General features: G+C 36.3%; 1 protein-coding gene across 3 annotated transcripts in view; it reads right to left on the bottom strand.

Annotated features, from left to right (window-relative positions):
- KALRN (kalirin RhoGEF kinase) overlaps positions 1–19,159 on the bottom strand; it is a 4,346,166-nt gene that overhangs the window by 1,579,763 nt on the left and 2,747,244 nt on the right. For all 3 annotated transcript variants that reach the window (XM_044074926.1, XM_044074921.1, XM_044074920.1), the window contains exon 18: positions 6,472–6,621. In XM_044074926.1, the coding sequence (XP_043930861.1) occupies positions 6,472–6,621 (150 nt within the window). The remainder of the gene's footprint in view (positions 1–6,471; positions 6,622–19,159) is intronic.

Here is a 19,159-nt window from a genome sequence, read left to right as displayed (position 1 = left end):
TCAGCATTGACTATAGTAACCAGATTACTAACACAGAGGTTGTTGACATCTATGTTAGTTTAGAAGAACTAGACTATATGCTATTGAAGCTTAAAAAATTGCAGTTGGAGAACAACTATCTACTATGGTGCGTGAAGTCTGAAATTGTCCCTAAGGGTTTAAGGGTTTGGAAACACCCTATGGGGCTGGAAAAAGATTCAGCTTTACACCAGGAACTTCTCTCACTCTTTAATGGGCAAGGTATTGAATATATGAAGTACCTTATTAAATATAACACAAAGACAACTGGCCAACTTAAAGAGGAGATTGTAGCATTGGAACAGCATATCATTGAACACACAGTTTATGCCCCGCTTTAAATGTGAACATAAAAGAATTTTTATTAGCACTGAAAACCAACTAGCCCATTTGAAAGAGAACAAAATAAAAAAATGAAATTGGGATATTAATGACTAGAAAACGGACAGTGCTTATCCGGACCCGCACCCTTCTCAAGTATGGGGCTATAACAAATTTGGTAACGGCCTAATTCAAGGACAGCAGACTGACTGGGACCAAATTAATGAACAATACATGCCTGCAATAAATTTTGGATACTCTTCCCCGGTCAATAATGTTTCAGATGTTAACAGTTCTGACCGCCCTTTATCCAATAGTCAGGCCACTTTTCCACAATTAAGGAGATCGAAGAGACTGAAATAGAGGAGGGAAAACAACCAATGGCAGGCTCCGTATTGGTCACAACCTCCCATGAGGAACCAATGGTTCAACAAGAACCAAACACACCTCCAGCAACAGTATGCCCACAATAATGGGAATGGATGGTTCTACTTTAGATTTTAATGCATGCTGTTTAGAGCTTTGTGCTGAACACTGTAATATCATGGTGATTGCTAGTGATGAATTTAAAGTATATAGTTTTACTAGCATTCACATAAATGATGAAGTTACTGAGCTCTTGTCTAAAGGTTTAACATATGTACCTAATGCTAAAGCTGATATAGCCTACTTACTAATGGATATTAAGAAATTTATAAGGAAGCTAAATTTCAGATTAATATTTAATGACGCCTTGCTGATAGAACAACCTTTAAACATTTCTAGTACCTTTAACCCACCCCTGCATCCAACCTTGCAAATGTATGAAAAATTATGTGAAACTGATTTAAGGAATTTATTAAAGAATAATATGAAGAAAGAGCAAATTGGACATGTTAAGGATGAGAGAAGTTTGATAAGGGAATTGAAGGAGCAAGGTATTAGGGTTATGAAACCTGATAAGGGGGGTGGGATTGTGTTAATGAACCATCACCAATATAAGAAAAAGATGTTTGATATTTTTGAAAATGATACGTATGTTTTGGTAAGTCTTAATGAATTGAACATGGCTTATAAGAGAATAAGGGAACAGTTTAATGATATGTTTATCGAGGGTAGGATATCTATTGAGGAATTGAACTACGTGACTATGCTATCTCCTATTATACCTGTGATTTTTGGAATTCCCAAAATACAAAAAAATATCTGTGACCCCCCCCCACCATGAGGCCGATTGTTGATGATAGACATTCTATTACTAGTGCATGTGCAAAATATTTGGATACCAATTTGAAGCACCTTTTATTAAGTGAAGAACAGGTCTGCAAAGATCCATGGAATTTTTGGAGAGGATTAACAAGGTGTAATTCCATGAGGGTGACCTGTTAGTCACTATATATGTGAAGGACCTCTATACTGTAATTTCACATGAACAGGGTATATACTGGTTTCTTGAAGTTTTGAAGGATAAGAAAATTTTTCAAGATAAAATTAATACATATGATGAGATGTTGGAAATTATTTTGAAAAACAACTTTATATTTTTCTAAGGTAATTACTATTTGCAATCAACAGGTATAGCTATGGGTTCAAAATGTGGGTCACTTTTTTCTAATTTGATGATGGCATATTGGAAAAAAACAATGTGTTATTAATGGCCCATATAAAGATGCCATTAAATTTTACACAAGATATTTGGGTGACATCTTTCTCATTTGGAGGCAATCCAATGATTATTTGGTGGAGTTTATTGAATTTATTAATAAGACAACTGGCTTTCTTGTTTTTAAATCTCAATATAACAACAGTATTACATCTTTTTTGGATGTCTCATTTGAAAAAGATTTGAATAATAGGATATATGTAGCGAATAATTATAGGAAGCCTACTTATTCTAATGCCATCCTTCATTTTGATAGTACACATCCAACCCACGAAAAAAAGAGTTATAGTTAAGGGGCAGTATGTCAGGGCAGCCCGTATGGTTACTAGAGAATCTGATTTTATAAGAGAATGTCTTCTCATGGAAGGCATGTTTTTAAAAAAGAGATTACCCAAAAATAATGGTAAAAAAATTAAAAAAGACATTATTTCAAAAGGACGTTCTGGTCACTTTAAACCTATCTTGCAAGAAGGTTATGCCCATGTTGGGTGGCAGTTGAATATAAACATGGGAACTAATCTCTATAATTGTTCTTTTGTCACTACCTTTAATAATGATAGTTCTTTAATTAAATGGGTTATGGAGAAAAACTGGGTAGTGTTTAAGAATGACTTAGACATCAACTTAAAATTTGGGGATGGCCCTGTTATTGTATATAACAGAGGAAGATGTTTGAAAAATTTATTGGAGATGGGGTCCTTTAATACCTCCACTATAATAACTTTTATGAGTAAATGTGGTTGTTGTAGGTTTTGTAAATATATTATGGTTGTTAAGGAATGTACTCTCACTAACAGAGTTATTAACATAAGTAATAACTATAATTGTTCTTCATAATATGTGGTCTATATTGCTGTGTGCCAAACATAAAGGGCTTTTTATATTGGTAAAACTGAGCAAATGTTAAAGCGGTGTATTTATGAACATGTATATGAACTGAGCATTATTTTAAATTTTCTGTCTTGGAACAGGTTGTACCAAATGTTAGTGGTGGGTCTCATGCTTTACATTTAGAGTTGAGGGAATTGTACTGGCAGTTGTTCTTAAATGCTTTCAGTTACTCAGGACTGAATGAACAGTGTTCTGTACCCTGCCTTTTAAAAATAAAAAGTTTAGACAGGTAGAATTTACAACATAATTTGATGATAAGGAGGTTTATTTATAATGATTTTAATTAATAATTTTTATAAAAAACTTTTATACTTGTTGGTATGGCATTTTTCTTTAATTGTTGGGTCACATGATTTGTTTAGCAGGGTATTTAAATATGGTTCTGAATTTGCATTTTATACTTCTGAAGAAGTCCTGACTATAAGGACGAAAGCGTTTAAGTATGTGAAGTTCTGTTATAAAAATGTGTATGTTTCCTTGATTTGTTGCTGTGCCTTGGATTTGTGTTTGTGGATTGCTTTGGTTTGAGGCATTTGCTTTTGCTGGGCCTTCAGCGTCTTTGTTTTTTCTGAGTTATACATGGAATTTTCAGAATAAAAATGAAGTGTACAGCATCATGGCTATTAACTGGTTCATTTCTATATGCTTACTTGTTTGTCAGCTTTAGTTATTTGTTTGTTCACTGAGGGGGGGGGGGGTTCCCTCCACAGCTTCTGATTGTTTCCATTGGATTTGAGGGTATGATTTATCCCTCATCCTTTCATAATGTCGTCATTCTGAATTATTTACCATCAGGTTAAATATTCTGGTTTTATTTTTATTTGGATGTTTATAGATTAGCAGTTATGTTTCCTCATCAAATAGTAAGAAACTTAACTCATGTTTTCATTTCCTCTCAGTCTTTATTAATCATTGAAAATATATCAGCATATTCACATATTTTTATTTCTGTGGTGGTCAAACCAACCAGGAATATTTAATACCTTATATTATTGCAAAAAGGTAATTTGTATGAATGCCAGATATGTTAAGCTAAATACAAAGAAAAATATTACTCATCACTCATAGGTGTTTCTAGCTTTCCATGTACTCATCTTGTCTGAGGATGGTGAATTAAATCCTGGTCCACAAGCAGTACCATATTAAACTTAAAAAGGCATCAAATTAAATATTTTCATTTAAATAGCATCTGAAACATATTTAACATTTTAGAATGCTGGATTCAGGATAATCATCCACATATTACTGCTATCTCTGAATCAGGATTTAAATTTAAGTTTAAGTAGATCAACTGGAAGTCATTATTAATCCTGGAATAAAAACAGCAAGATTATAGTCTTAATTCACATGGTTTCTTAAAAACTACATCTCCAAATAAAGCTATTCCAGCACCAAACTGTCCTTCTTACCTCAGTCTAATTAGTAGCCGCATTAAAAACACTGTGAGGTAATATAGTGATATCCAATCCAGACAGAATGAGCCATAAAACAACATTTTTTATTTAGTGCATTTCCAAACAATTGCAATGTGATAAGAACCACAACAAAATAAGAAAAATGAATAGTGAGGATTTATCAGAAATCTGCATCATCATGTCATCTGCATAGAAACAGTAGCCCTAACAGAAAGCAACAATTAAAACAAAGGATATGAAATGTTAAAGAAATTAATGAATAAGGTAAACAGGAATGGACTCAATACAGATCCCTGGGGAATGCCTCTATCAAGCTGTTGAGGGGTGACAATAAGCATCTTATATTTTAAGTCTAGAAGTGCAATCAGAAAATTTCTGAACCATACAGTTAAAGAGGGTGATAACTTTTAATGTTGAAGTTCTGAGAGTAATTTTGGTGAATAACAGAATCAGAGGTTTTAGTTGAGTCGATAAAGAATGCCCCATGTTAATTTGCCTTTGTCTCTATTTATTTTAGTTGATACAATTTTTTTAAAGGCCTGATGGTTATTATGTAGCCAGCCATAATTACTGAAATAATTTGACTTCTGACAAGATATTGCCTTTCATATTACCTTAGAACGTTTTTCAATGGCCTATACCTGAGTAAAGTATAACAGTAGCAGTTTTCCTAAAACTGTGAGGCTTCAAGGATAGATTAATAATATGATAGAACTGTACTGACATGTTGCCCTAATGTTAAGTAGACTTAAAACTTCCAGCTAAACATTAATTCAGAAGGTTTTTCAGCTACTGATTTATGTCTTGAATGGTTATGGGAATGAAAAAAATTGGTATAATCTTGTAAATATGCTTCGAGGAGAATATCATTAAAGGATTATAAATTAGTTATGGGAACATGCTGACTTTTATATAAATAACAAACAGGCTGATATTAATATTAATTGACATTAATATTGATATTAGGTTGAATTTTAGGATCAGAAATTATCAGGTTATTATAAACAAAAACAATTTGTTTTGATGTATGTTGGCATAACATTAGATGAGTGAGCTAATTTTAGAAGCTTCATTTGTTTCTAACAAGAAGACTAAGCTACCTTCATTAATGGACTTTTATGTATGTTTCAGGCAATGAAAAATTTGAGCCAATTAGTATGTGAATTTAGTGTTTTAAAAATTGTGGTAGGCCACAATTTTGGCTTTTACTTCTCAGCTAATGTCTATGGAAACCCACAGTAAAGGATTATCTGAAGAATGTTTATTACCTACTAGAAGATTTTTTAAACTTTGTTTGTATGTTAAGTGGATACTCAAGAGTTGTACTGCAGTCATCTTATGATTCTGTACAAGACCAACCATTATTAACCAGGTCCACAAGCAAATAATGTTATTGACTGTTGAAAAGACAGATTGTTAATGACTTCATTTTTTTTTTATCCAATAGAGTAACTACAACAGGACATTTATCACTGAATAAAGAATGAAACATTTCAGGTATTAAAAACTTGTCTAGAGATGTGGATAATATCCAGTCAAATATGAAAGTATTTATCAAATGTCAGGGTCCAATGGAATGGTTATTAGATTAGTCACAAAAATGTTTTATACAAGTTTCTTCCAATAACATATGGGGTGTTGATTCCAATGAATGTTAAAGACCCTAGAATAATAGAAATTAGACCTAATTATATAAGTAGACATAACCTTCAAAATATTTCTAATACTGTTGTAGAAGCAGGAGGAGGGTTGGCTTTGGCAATGTACTTGTAGATCTGTTTAAACTGATGTAGTTGCAGTAAATAACACTTGCTTTAATAAGCCTTACTTGGTTTTCTGAGGTACTTGTCTTAAGTGTGTCTGCATTAGTTATTGTTGATTGTGATGCATCAAATTATCTATATAAATGTTAAACATATATACTTGATTAATATTAAACTTCAAATTCTCATGGTCACCACTTTAGGCAACACCAAGTCTGAAAATCTTATTTACTAACCAATAAGCCAGCATGCCACTTTCTCTGCACCATACACACACAGACACACATGCACATGCATACACACACACACACACACACACACACACACACACACACACACACACACACACACACACACACACACACACACACACACACACACACTAGGTTCTGTGTGAAACTGTGAAAAAATACACTACAACCTTCAGAAATGCCTCCTTTTGCTCAAGGTGTTTGCTGATGAGTGGAATGACATGGTCCATCTCAGCACTTGGTCCTAACTTATCATGGCCGCCACACCAGTCCTCATCTCTCCGGTATTCTTGCTCCAGGCTCTCTAGAACACTGCAAACCTGCGGTAAGCACAAAATAATTTAGTACATTAAGAACCATGGGAAAAATCTTCAAGAAAAGAAACATGTTCGTACTGTTCTTTCTGATTATGGCACTCACCAAATGCCTACAACTTAAATCAAAAATAAAATAGAACAGAAATTAGTTTTTCCACTGTTTTAACTTCAGACTCCCAAAACTCTTTTAGACATTTTACTTGTTCTATTTACAATACCATACAGTACAAAAATATAAAATGCTCATTAAACAGTGCCTCAAAAATAACCATCAAATGCATCTATTTCATTGGCTAAACAGTTATTTTAGTAGTGGTAAGCTGCAACTGCTCTCACAAAATAATCCACTCAGCTGGTGAGAAAACAAAGTTAAACTTGCCCCATTACCAAAATGGTGACAAATCTGGGTAATAAATTGAAAAGCAAGCTTTTAAAATGAGACCCTTGATTTAGCATAATAAACTTAATTAGCAAACACCCCATAACTGTGATCTAATTCCTGCACTAGGGTTAAAGTAGAAGTCGGCTAGCCCAGACAGGTAGCCCAACATAAAGCACAACTCCTTGGAAAAGTGCTACTGTTCTTTCTCTTTTTCCTTTTAAATACAATAAAAACTGTTTCCAGAATTTAAAAGCTGGAGCCTGTGTACCCAACCTGTTCCCCAAGGCATCCATCCATTCATAAGCCTAGACAGTCTATGATTCGTAGTCAATAGCACTGCAGCACAAATTACCCTGCAACAATGAACTCAGCTGCACTGGAGTGTTATGGGGTGATTCATACTCATCCAAGGTCCCTAAAATAATAACAACTCCTTACTCAGGAATTTGCATGACCTCCACAGCGCAGTTTATTTTATTTTTTTATTTACTTAGGTTGACATTTGTTGACCGGGATAGTCTGACTGGGCAGATGCCCTTTTTCAGCAGTGACCCGGGGAGAAAAGCTCCAGCAATATTAGTTACATTGTTACAACTATTACATAAATTGACATAGGCAGAAATGATATAGTTAATTACAATCTGTTTTGAAGAAAAGAAAAAAATACAAAATAGATTACAGACAGTAACAATTATGACATGGTCTTGAGGCAAAAACTTTAATCTGTTGGTGCACAGTGAGTTTAAGTGTCCCAGTTCATATTTTGCACTAAGTTTTAATGTCCCATACAGAGAGATAGAAATGGACAAAAGGAAAGGATGACAAATAGCAGTCGATAAGTAGTGACAGAGTTTTGTGCGTAAATTATGTGACAAGATGGAGAAGGTAGTTAGTAGCAGTTGTGAGTGGTACGGATGGAGGGAATGAGTGTTTTATGTTGGGTCATGGCAATTGCGAGGCCTAGTGTTTTAAGAATTTTTTGAATTAATTAATATTAGGTATAGTTCTTAGGGACAGAGGCGGTTTGCTCCAAGAATTAGCAGTTGAGTAGCTGTAGAGTTGTTTGCCTATCTTTTTTTTTTGGGGGGGGGGGGTTGTGAATTTCTAAGAGATAGTGATTTGAGCTTTGAAGATTGCGGTTGGGAGTGTAAGGAGTAATAAGAGTAGAGAGAGCTGAGCAAGAGGTAGGTTTGTAGAGGATGGTGTGGGTGAGTGTTGTACACTGGGTCATAGCAAGTGCAAGTCCTACTGTATAGCAGGTAGAGTTTTAAGGATTTTTTAAATTAGTTAGTATTAGGTATTGTTCTTAGGGACAGAGGCAGTTTGTTCCAAGAATTAGCAATAGACAAACTATAAAGTTGTTTACCTATGTTTTTTGGGTTTGTAGATTTCCAGGAGGTGTTGATCTGGGCTATGAAGTCTGCGGTTGGGAGTGTAGGGGGGTTATAAAAGAAGAAAGAGCTGAGTAAGAGGTAGGTTTGTAGAGGATGGAGTGGGTGAGGTGAAGTTTGGGGAGGAGGAGGAGTTGATGAAATTCTGGCCACTGAAGGTTTTTTAAAGCTAGGCAATGATAGAGTAAGTCTGCTGCAAATCCAGCAATCTGATGGTATGTGAGTTCAAGTCTGTGCATAAGATTGGTTTGTAGGTTTGTAAAGATTGGGGCAGCATAAAGTAGGCTTGTGCTAAACAGAGTATACAGTGAAGCACCTACCACCTATGCTATAGCACAGGTACCAAGTGGAGAACACCCAGATACTACCCCCCTCATCGTAAAAGAGACACACACACACACACACACACACACACACACACACACACACACACACACACACACACACACACACACACAGACACACACATATACGCATATTATATACTCCTATTGACAAACAGCACTACTTAGCTCCTCTGTGCAGTGAAACAGCTCTGTTCCAACCCGCACAGATTCTCACTATTGAAAGGTAAAGGTGTGCACCACAAGAATGCAGCACACACTTAATAACTTTGCATCCCAGCTCTGTCTATGCAAGCACTGGAACTAAAAGGACATAAAACCCCACAAAGTATTGCAAATGTACATGGCACTCCAAAGCATTCTGTCTAATGTTCACAGTGGCACTGTTAGTCAGTAAAGGAAGTTAGTGTATGAATCAGAATGGTCTTGCAAAGTATGCAGGACAGCTTGTCCTCACCATCCTTACTTTACAAATAAATAAGAACAACCCTCATGTTGTGTGCGACAGTGCATCACTTTTCTAGCTTAGCCCAATTCATGAAGAAATGTGAGACAGTAAATAAGAAACACTTCCTAAATTTAATATTATGTGTGTTGAGACTGACAATGTTCTGTCAGGTCAGCAAATCTTATTTTATTAGACCAGACTTTTACTGGTTTAAAACAACAAATACAGCATAGTAGTGCTTCTGGATTATGTGCTTAAAGTGACCTCAGGAGTAAATATGACTACCAGCATGAGCTTAAATTATGATAAACATAGAAGTACTGCAAATGCTTTAGTAAGCTTAGACCATATTAATCAAATGACAATGAGCCAACAGGAGTTCTTTTGATGTATTTCACCTTCACATCAATCTCTCTACAGAGTACTTAATAGTGGGACTCTACATACAATAATAAATGCACTTCTGTAAGTGGTAATGAAATCTGCTTTGAAGGAATTATGAAGAATAGATACCCTGTTAGACCTTTGCCTGGTCAGTGACAGAGAAAGCTGAGGAACGTACGTTATTACAGCATTACAGCTTCCAGTCTACTGACAGGGTTTCACATTAAGGACATAGCGCTGTGGCCTGTGGCTGTTTGGAAGCTCTTTAATTAGAATAATATTTTCCATACACTGCTTTGTTAGCAACAATAGACGTACATTTTTTTTCAAGCACATCACTATACCAAAAAAAGAAAACAGTGAAGGTGGAAGTCCTAAGTCCTCTAACAGGAACTGCATACAAAAGAAGCTGTTTCAGTACTTATCTTCCATGTTCAGGAATTAGATTCCAGAATTAAATAAGCTATATTATTCCTTAAATAAAGTCAAATCATTGGAAACTATCCCTGGGATCCAGAAAGGGCTACTGCCAGCAGTAAGCCCTATAATGGCCATTTGATGCTGATAGCCCTTTCTAATTCATAGTCATCCCCACCACAATGATTATATGTAGTCTGAGGCATTCTGGGTATACACACACACACATGCACACACACGCACACACACGCACACACACACGCACACACACACTTTGCTTCCTCTACTGTGGGTTATGTAGAGCTGTAGTGTTAGGGGCATTCTGGGTGAAGGAAAAAATAGAAAGCGAGAATCAGAAGAGAAAGACAGTCAGACAGACAAAGACAGAGAGACATTGTCCTCCCAGAGAGAGGTAGAGCAGCACTGGCCTAAAAGTACACTAAGGGCTGAGGCCTAAGAGAAAACAAATCAGACTAGGGGATGAAGATAATCCAGATGAGTTTACTTTGGAGGAGAAATTGGAATAGGAATAGTGCATGAGAGGGACAGTAGTTAATGAAGACATGCCTAGTACCAAGTTTTAGTATCTAGTGTTCGTGCTGTTCTCATAGTTTTTACACTTGAAGAAAACCTGAGTAACCTGAGTTGTACAAGTGGAACTACTAGGAAAGTAAGGTAAAAGGAACCTGTGTATATTAGAAGCTGATGAACAATTGTTGACTAATTAAGCATCTGGAAAAACAATTTACATACACAGTGTACTGCTCTGAATGAGAGAGAGAGAGAGAGAGAGAGATAGAGACATTGAGAAAATCATTATGAGTCAATCTCTACAAAGTGAATATTTTCATTGACTTTTATAAAGCTTGTTTGCTACTTATTAAAAGTGAAGACTTTTCTATTTGCCAAAATGGCGTATGTTTGTGATTGCAATTTGTACAGGTAATATATAGGTTCATACTAAGCTAACTGCTGTTATGGGCCATTTAAAGCCTAGCCAATTACCCCAAGTGAAAATCAAACCCTGCACCTTGTGTCTGTAAGGTAAACATCTTAACCATTATGCCAACTTCCCAACATGTTTTTTCATTATTATTGTTTTTGTTTGTTATTATTATAACTATTGGTGTTTTCCTGACAAATCTAAGGTGCTAAATGCATTTAAAATATAACATTTGAATTACTTAGCATTTCAGCTAAATTTCCCTACAAAATACTTGCATATATGTGTGTACATATACAGGGTCCCCACATTTGGTCAATAGTCATTTCACCAAGGTCAGAATTGTTGAACACATTAGTATCTAATCTTAATTCATTGCATGTATATGGAACAGTAGTACATGAGGAGTGCTGGACTTGCCCTTTGCAGAATCCATAATGAAACAATTTCTGAACTGTAGTACTTTGTCATAAAGTGCTGTAACTTCATGGTTACTGAGTGAATTCCTTTGCCAAGTTCACATACACATTATTTTGGCAAAACTAGACTTTCTTATTTCTAATATCCATAACTTTTTGCTGTTTTTAAGTGGACACTAATGAGGTAATGCATGTATTTGAGCCACAAAAAAAAAATAGAATCTTTGCAGAAGCATTTTAGACATCAAAGCTGGCAGAGTCAGCTGACATCTTTTCAGCCCGCACTGCAGAGACAGCAAGTGGAACTCATGACCTCCTGCTGAATGTTGTACTGAGGATGTCATGACAGACAGTAAGGCCACAGTCTCTGGAGGGAAAAAATCTCTCTACCACAAAGGGAAAGGCTCCTAATAAGTTACTCAAGCAGGAGTAGGGATTCTTGTGGAAGGATAAAGGAAATAGTTTGATGGGGCAAATGTCAAGGATCCAGTGGGAGGACAGAAAGGCAGCTGCTAGGAAGAGACAATGAAAATAGTTGTATTGATAATCATATGATGCACTTGAGAGGATCCCCACAATATGACATACATTCAGTATGTGACAGCATATATCAGAGGTTCATAGTTGTAAACTCACCAGAAAAGAAAAATCAATCCTAGGCATGTGTCACAGTGCACACATAGCATCACAAAGTGAATATGTGCACAACATAATTGGAGAAGGCCTCAGTTCAAATCCTGATGAAGACCGAGGGAGTATGTATGTGATGCCAGTCAAATCAGCCACATAATCCAATAGTTAAACTATAAGTCCAGCAACACATCAGTCTAAATGAGCAGCTACACAGAGCTTTATTTCACACTATTACTTATATTCAATGCCACAGAACTTGGAAAGAAATTTGATAAATAAAAGTCATAATATTTTTAGGTTATCAGATTGCTTCATAACCTTTCTCATATCATTCTATCTGAAGCTTCCTAAATGTAAACCAAAGGTGAAGAACCATCAAGATGGTAAAACCAGCTGCTATTTATGTCAGTTTATGTTAGCAGCACCATTAACTGATGCTTGTTAAGCTTAGGATCAGTGCATTTACTTAATCTTATTTTAACTGATGCCTTTTTAATAAGTTTCAATATGTATCTTTCATGCTGTTCTCATAGTTTTTACACCTGCATATCTCTTTTTTGACATACCAGACTGCTTCCCACACGTTTCCTGTATATTCTTGCTTTCAGAACTGCAGTTATTTTTCTGTACTGGGATGCTTTTGGCATCTACCCCAGTGATAGGTCTGTGAACAGTGAGCAGTGAATAGATGATCTACTGCGGTTTTGTAAGTTGCCTAACCAGTGATTCTGCAATATTTTGTTCTAGACTTTGTTTTTTCCCTGACGAGCAACCTGATCTAATTCGTAGGCATTGTAACAGCTGGATTTCTTGCTGCCTACTCTGGAAGTAGTCACACTACATCTTACACTGAGGGAGGAACAGCAGCTATTTCTGGCACTTGCAGACACAGCTGCTATGAGGCCTGCTTTGTCTCAGTTACTTACATAATTCAGATTGTTCAGACCAACCGCACTCCCCCCTGTTGTGTGGTTTATTTAGCTTGTACTTTATACTATAAACTTCTGTGGAACCTTGATTCAGCTTTTACCTGCTCATTTTTGGAATTAAAGGAATATCTGTGCTTAATATGGTTTGCTGCAATCAGTGTACCTGACTCTGCGTAATCTAAGTAGTCCAGCTTTTAGCCTTTCTGCTTTAAGTCAAGTAATTTAGTGGTTATTCTGAGTTACTTCATGTTGGCTCCCTTTGAAATTATTGAGCAAATATAATCCAGCTACCTGGCTTGGTGGATTTTTCTGATTGTATTGATTAGTTTTCTCTGTGTTGTATAACAATCAGGACTGAACAGAAAACAAGCATTTGTTATTTTGACTATTTTCATTTCTAAACATTTTCTGAAGCTAATTAATGCTTACTTTGGGAGTGATTATTTGGAGCACATTTTCAACCTTCTGTACAGCTTAATCTTCATTCTGACTTCAAGGTTTTATAGTTATTTTTTCCAGCATTTTGCAAGCTAAATAGTGGTCATTCTAAGTGTGTTGTATTTTCTTTTATTTTGTCATCATTCAGACAGTTTTACTACCGCCTCACATGAGTTACTTGCCATTACATCCATCGAAATGAAGATGACATTCTTGATTATTCCATTTAGCCAGCAGTTATTTTTCCAGCTTAGTCTGATTCATTGACCTATTCTGTGTAGTGAAAGGGCTCCTGTTTTCAGTTAGGTCGGGGCTTATTACAGTAGTGTTTCTCCTGTCACTGGGACAGACATCTACTGTTTGCATTTTTGCCCCATTTCAGTCTTCCTTCTGGTGTGTTTCTTCACTGCCTACATCCCTCGATATGATGTTATTGAAAATTCCACAGTTTGGATGGGTTGACTTTTTATACACAAAGATGCATTTTTGTACTCCAAGATCTTAAATAAATCGTTTATGGCCAATCTGCCAAGAAGAATTTGTTGCCTAATTACTAGACTGTGATACTGTTACTGACTATTGATCCAATCAGGTTGAAGCTGTCCATTTCTATTTCTTCCCCACCAGAATAAGTTTATTGATTTTACCAGTTGTTAGGATCTTTCTATTCTGTATTTGAATTAAACAGTTACTGAGAAAGTATCTATTCTTGCTTTAAAGCTGTACCATGCTGTTTCTCCTTGTTCTGTTTGAACTGTTGCTTTGTGATCATGGTAAAGATTGTGCACAACAATTATCAGATGACCTTAATGCAAAAATCAGTGCTCGATCCATATTTCTGATTATTTATTTATTTATTTATTTATTTATTGACCGGAAGTGTCCGACTGGACGTAGGCCCATTTTCAGCGGAGGCACGGGGAGAAAAGCTCCACAGTAAAAATAAACAGACAGTAGTTACACTGGATTACATAGCGATTAACAATTTACATAGCAATTACTTACAACATATTTACAGATGAAGAACATAGTACATCAGTAGACAACTAGAATCTTTATCTGTGAAGTACATAACAGACATTAACAAATGTTACAAGAAGAAGTTCCTGCTGTATAATAAGTACTGGCTTATGAGCATCTAAGCTTGCTATAATCAAGGTAGTTAGTGGAGTGGAAAGAAAGGTAGTGGTTGGATGGGGAGGGTGATATTAGAGTGGGAGTTGAAAGGGCATAGCCAGCATGTTTTTAGGTGCGCTTTTAGTAAAGTTTTGAAGTGGGTGCATGATGGTATGGAGGTAATTGTGGGTGGGAGGGAGTTCCATAATTTGGCTATGGTGCAAGAGAATAGTGCTTCACCAGCAGAGTTATTGGCTTTAGTGATCTGCAAGTGATTTTTGTTGCTGGATCTTAGTGGTCTGGTGGTGCGATAGGGTTGGAGTAGATTCTGGAGGGATTAAGTTTTTAGCCTGCTAATCCTAACTTCAGGCTTCCTACATACCTTGGTCACCTATCATTCCTCTTCTTGGTTCTCCAAATCCCAACATTCCCTGCAGAATGAGCCATGCTAGGAGGGTCTCCATATCTGGACAGCCACTCAGACAAAAAATTCTGAAACATTTGACATTTGTTCATGTGATTTTTAAAAGGGTCTTCCTAAGGCACACTGGTTTTAAGGAATCCAGTTTAGTTCAGTCAGTTGTATAGTCTTGGTCATAAATACAAGTAACTGATTTTCATATTCTTTGTGTATGCATTTTTGGACATAGTAGTTCTTATTAATGCATAACCCTACACACCTTAGTATGATCTCCATCATTCTTGTAAAAGCTAGAGCAAATGATGAATCAGTGTATATAATACATTTAAGTATAGTCACAGCAAGGTTTTCATATGTGGTAAAGTAGCAATGTTTGACTTGGCCTTCACACAGAACTGCATTGCAATCTTAGTGTCTGCTGCAAGGTCAACTCAGGAACATTTCAACTTCAGTCAGCAAGTTTAACTCTACAGTGAAGACTCTTTGAAAAGAATATTACTAAAACCAGACTCCCTCACTTACTGATTTCAAATCTTTTAGCCTTTAGATCTTGGGGCTTTACCATAACCCCATGAATAAGTGCCCATTTAGCAATTAAGTTCATGTTGTCAGCTGGGGGAATAGGTTCACAGGTTCAAAGGTTCATAGGTACTTACTAGACTACTGACCACAAGGGCCTTTTTAAGCCTACCCATGCATCCCAAGTCTCTGACAACTTCTGGTACTCTTGATATGTATAAGCAGAGGCTTGGGAGATGAAATATTTAGAAGCAGGGGCCTGGGACATGAACTATTTACAGACTGCCTGTGTCCATTAGAGACATGGGTGCCAAACCAGTGATGAATTCCCTGTTCCCCATCCAGTTGTCCAAGTTACACTTGAATTGGGTTAGGGAGGAACTCTGCTTTACATGGATGAGGAGCCAGTTCCAGAGAAGAAGCAGTCTCTGGGATAAATATCTGTCTCCCCAGCAGGTCCTATTTATATCACAGGCAAGGTATAAGTCTTTAGAACAGGTAATTATGGTGCTGTTTCTTTTATGGATATGCAGGAGTTCCATCAGAGTGGAGTCTGACAATGCCTAGGGTGCCAGGCATAGATTTTCCCTCAACAGCCTGTAAGAGACAGAATATAGGAATAGGGCCTTGAGGTAGTCTGCATAGGATAGGACATGTTACTTATGCCCTGTATTATTTTATTGATGAATCTCTGTGGATGTTCCATTTGTTGGATGTGCCTAGTTAGATACATATCAAAGTGGGCATCGTAATCAATGACAGGTCTGATGAATGCTGAATAGAGTGGAACAATGACTTCCTTGGACCTACACACCATACCTTTGTTTATAAGTTGCACAGCATCGAATGATTTCATCACTACTGTAGATACATAATGGTCAAAAGCTACATTACTGTCTATGTCTGTGAAATAGTAGAACACCTTACTAAGTTGGCCACTGTCCCCTTTTGCTTGACCAGTAGACTATACTGCATATGCCAGTTACTTTGGCTCAGGAAATGACAGAAAACCTGTTTTACTTCCATCTTTTAGTTAATTGCTTTGTTCTGGTTATACAGTGATTGCTCTCAGTTATAAATTGACCTGAGGTAGTCTCCTCCTACTGTGCCATCTACCATGACTCAATAATATATCAAAATATCTCTCCAACTCAGTCCTAACCACCTACCTATACTTCCTCTTTACACTCTCCACACATTGCACCAAACCTATTTAATATTGCCCCTCACATTTATTCCAAATATAGGCTAGTTAATTGTACTTAAACTGAAACCAAAACAAAATTAAGTGCAAGAATCCTTTCCAAAAAAACAAGTACGCATTATTCCTGAATATACTAAAATCCTTTTAGGAGGAGATATTCACCCTAATTCTGGCCCCACCTATCACAATGAACACAAAGATAATTCTCTCCCACATGCTTCTGTAACCCGACAGCTAAAACTCAGGGCTGGTGATCTCATTTTTGCTGCAATAAATGTTAGAAGTATAAGAAATAAAACTGCTGAACTACATGAATGGATTGCCCAATATAAGCCTGATGTTCTGCTGTAACTGAAACTTGGCTTAAACCCAACATAAACAATTTAAAGTTATACTTCTTGGCTATGATATCATCTGTAATGACCACATAAAGAGGAAAGGAAGTTGAATTGCTTTAATATTGCCTAACACCTACCACATTTCCACTTACAACAAACCCAACACCAAGATTCAGTTCAGCAGAGCTTCTTACTGCTTTCCTCAAAATAAACAATTATAAACAAATACATATTACTGTCCTTTATATCCCTCCTGGCAACAATACAGCTATATTGGAAGATATCCTACATTGGATATCCTTAACATTTCCACAAGAAAAAAATATTACTAGGTGATGTGAATGTCAATTGGTTGGACATCAACTCTAACTCCACTACATCTAGCATGAACTTATATGGTTTCACACAACTAATTAATAGCCCCACACATTATAGAAAGAAATCAAATTCTCTATTAGACTGGATCCTAGTATCAGGCCCTAGCAAATACTCCATCAGAGGTACAATGTCAGACTCTCTCAGTGATCATCTCCCAAATGATATGATAAGACATCTCACATATCCAGTTAAACAGCATATTTATAAAACAATATGTAACCTTTCCAAATTTAACCCAGAAATGTTCATTACTATACTATCATCTATTAACTGGAATTCATAAAATCCTTCACTTAGACAATGCTGTAACTGAATTCAATACAACTTTTCTAAATATACTAAATAGCTTTGCCCCTCCTAAAAGGGAGAGACTGAAAACAAATAATGCAATTTAGTTATCCAAAAAGAGTAAATGCTAATGCAGGATAGAGAAAAAGCATGGAAAGAATGGCAAAAATATAAAACATCTCAACATCTTGAAAACTTCAGAATACTTCGCAATCATACTAAAAAGCAAATAATTGAAAACAAAAAGCAATAATAGAATAACTTTCAAAATAATACTAAACACAACTCTCAAAAAATTTGGACATCCATTAAAGAAATCTTACATCCCGACCGAAAATTCAACCCACACACCTTTCCTAATAACTCACCGCTTGAAAATGCAAAATAGTTCCACTCATATTATAGACAGTACAGCATCTCTAACCAACGATTCCTCAACATCTAATCCCGACCCTACCCAACAGCCACATATCACCATATCCACTTTGACCTTCAAACCTGTGCCCACATAAACCATGATCTACTTCAGCTGCTGACCTTACAAATGAGTACCTAAAAATAACAGCCAATAGTATTGCTTATCCTTTCTCTATCTTTATAAATAGGTCAATTCAGGAATCCCACATTCCCTCTCTTGGGAAAAAGTCACACATTATCCCTCTGTGCAAAGGAGGAAATTCAAAAGACATGAATAACTTTAGAGCTATAGCAATCTTATCTTCCGTCACCAAAACACTTGAAAAGTGTATTCAAAAACAATTGCTAGACTATGTCTGGCAGGAAGAACTCCTATCCCCTACACAACATGTCTTCCATCCTTCCTATACTACTAGCAGTGCCCTTCTAACCTATGTAGATACTGTCAATAAAGCCAGAGATAATGGCAAACTAGTCTCTTCCTTATTTCTAGACTTGACTAAAGCCTTTGACACAGTTTGTCACAGTAAACTTCTTTGTCAAATGTCCTTGTGACGATGTGAGATATTGCCAGCTATACCAGGAGAAGTAAGGTAGTGGATGTGTAACATATGCCAGCATAACTAGCTGGAGTTTCTTAAGAATTACATGTCATCTGTATATCAACATTTTTTGTACAGGTGCTTGTGTTTAAAATGTATTTGTAAAGTTGCTTGTGTTAAAAAATGTACCAACAGTGGGTCCTGCTGGGCATAAAAAGAAATACACCTGTATGTCAGACTGTATTGTAACTGCTGAAATTAATATTTTAGCAGAAAATACTAGAAGAGAAGAGGTTGATCACAGTCCAGCTAACTTTATGAGAAATAGTTTGAAGTTAAATTACCTGGTTTAGGCCATGAAGATTGTATCTTACAGTTCTGATTGCTGCCAGAGAGAAAACGTCTGTGGAAAGCAAGGACTAGGAATCCTGCTGTATTGCCCTTGGCAGTGAACTAATTGCTACACTGGAAGGGTAGTAGTGTTGAAATGGTTTTATGGCTTCCAGATGCTACACCACATCTTAGCAAAGCTCTATCTGTGTGTATGGTAAGACATATGTGCGAGTTTTTGGTTCATTTTCTAGTAAAAG

Source organism: Protopterus annectens, chromosome 6.part0, assembly GCF_019279795.1.
Source record: "Protopterus annectens isolate FY-2018-M chromosome 6.part0, PAN1.0, whole genome shotgun sequence".
In the NCBI taxonomy this organism is placed as follows: domain Eukaryota; kingdom Metazoa; phylum Chordata; order Ceratodontiformes; family Protopteridae; genus Protopterus; species Protopterus annectens.
Note: the sequence above shows the minus strand (reverse complement) of the source record. Positions and strands in the feature narration are given on the sequence as shown.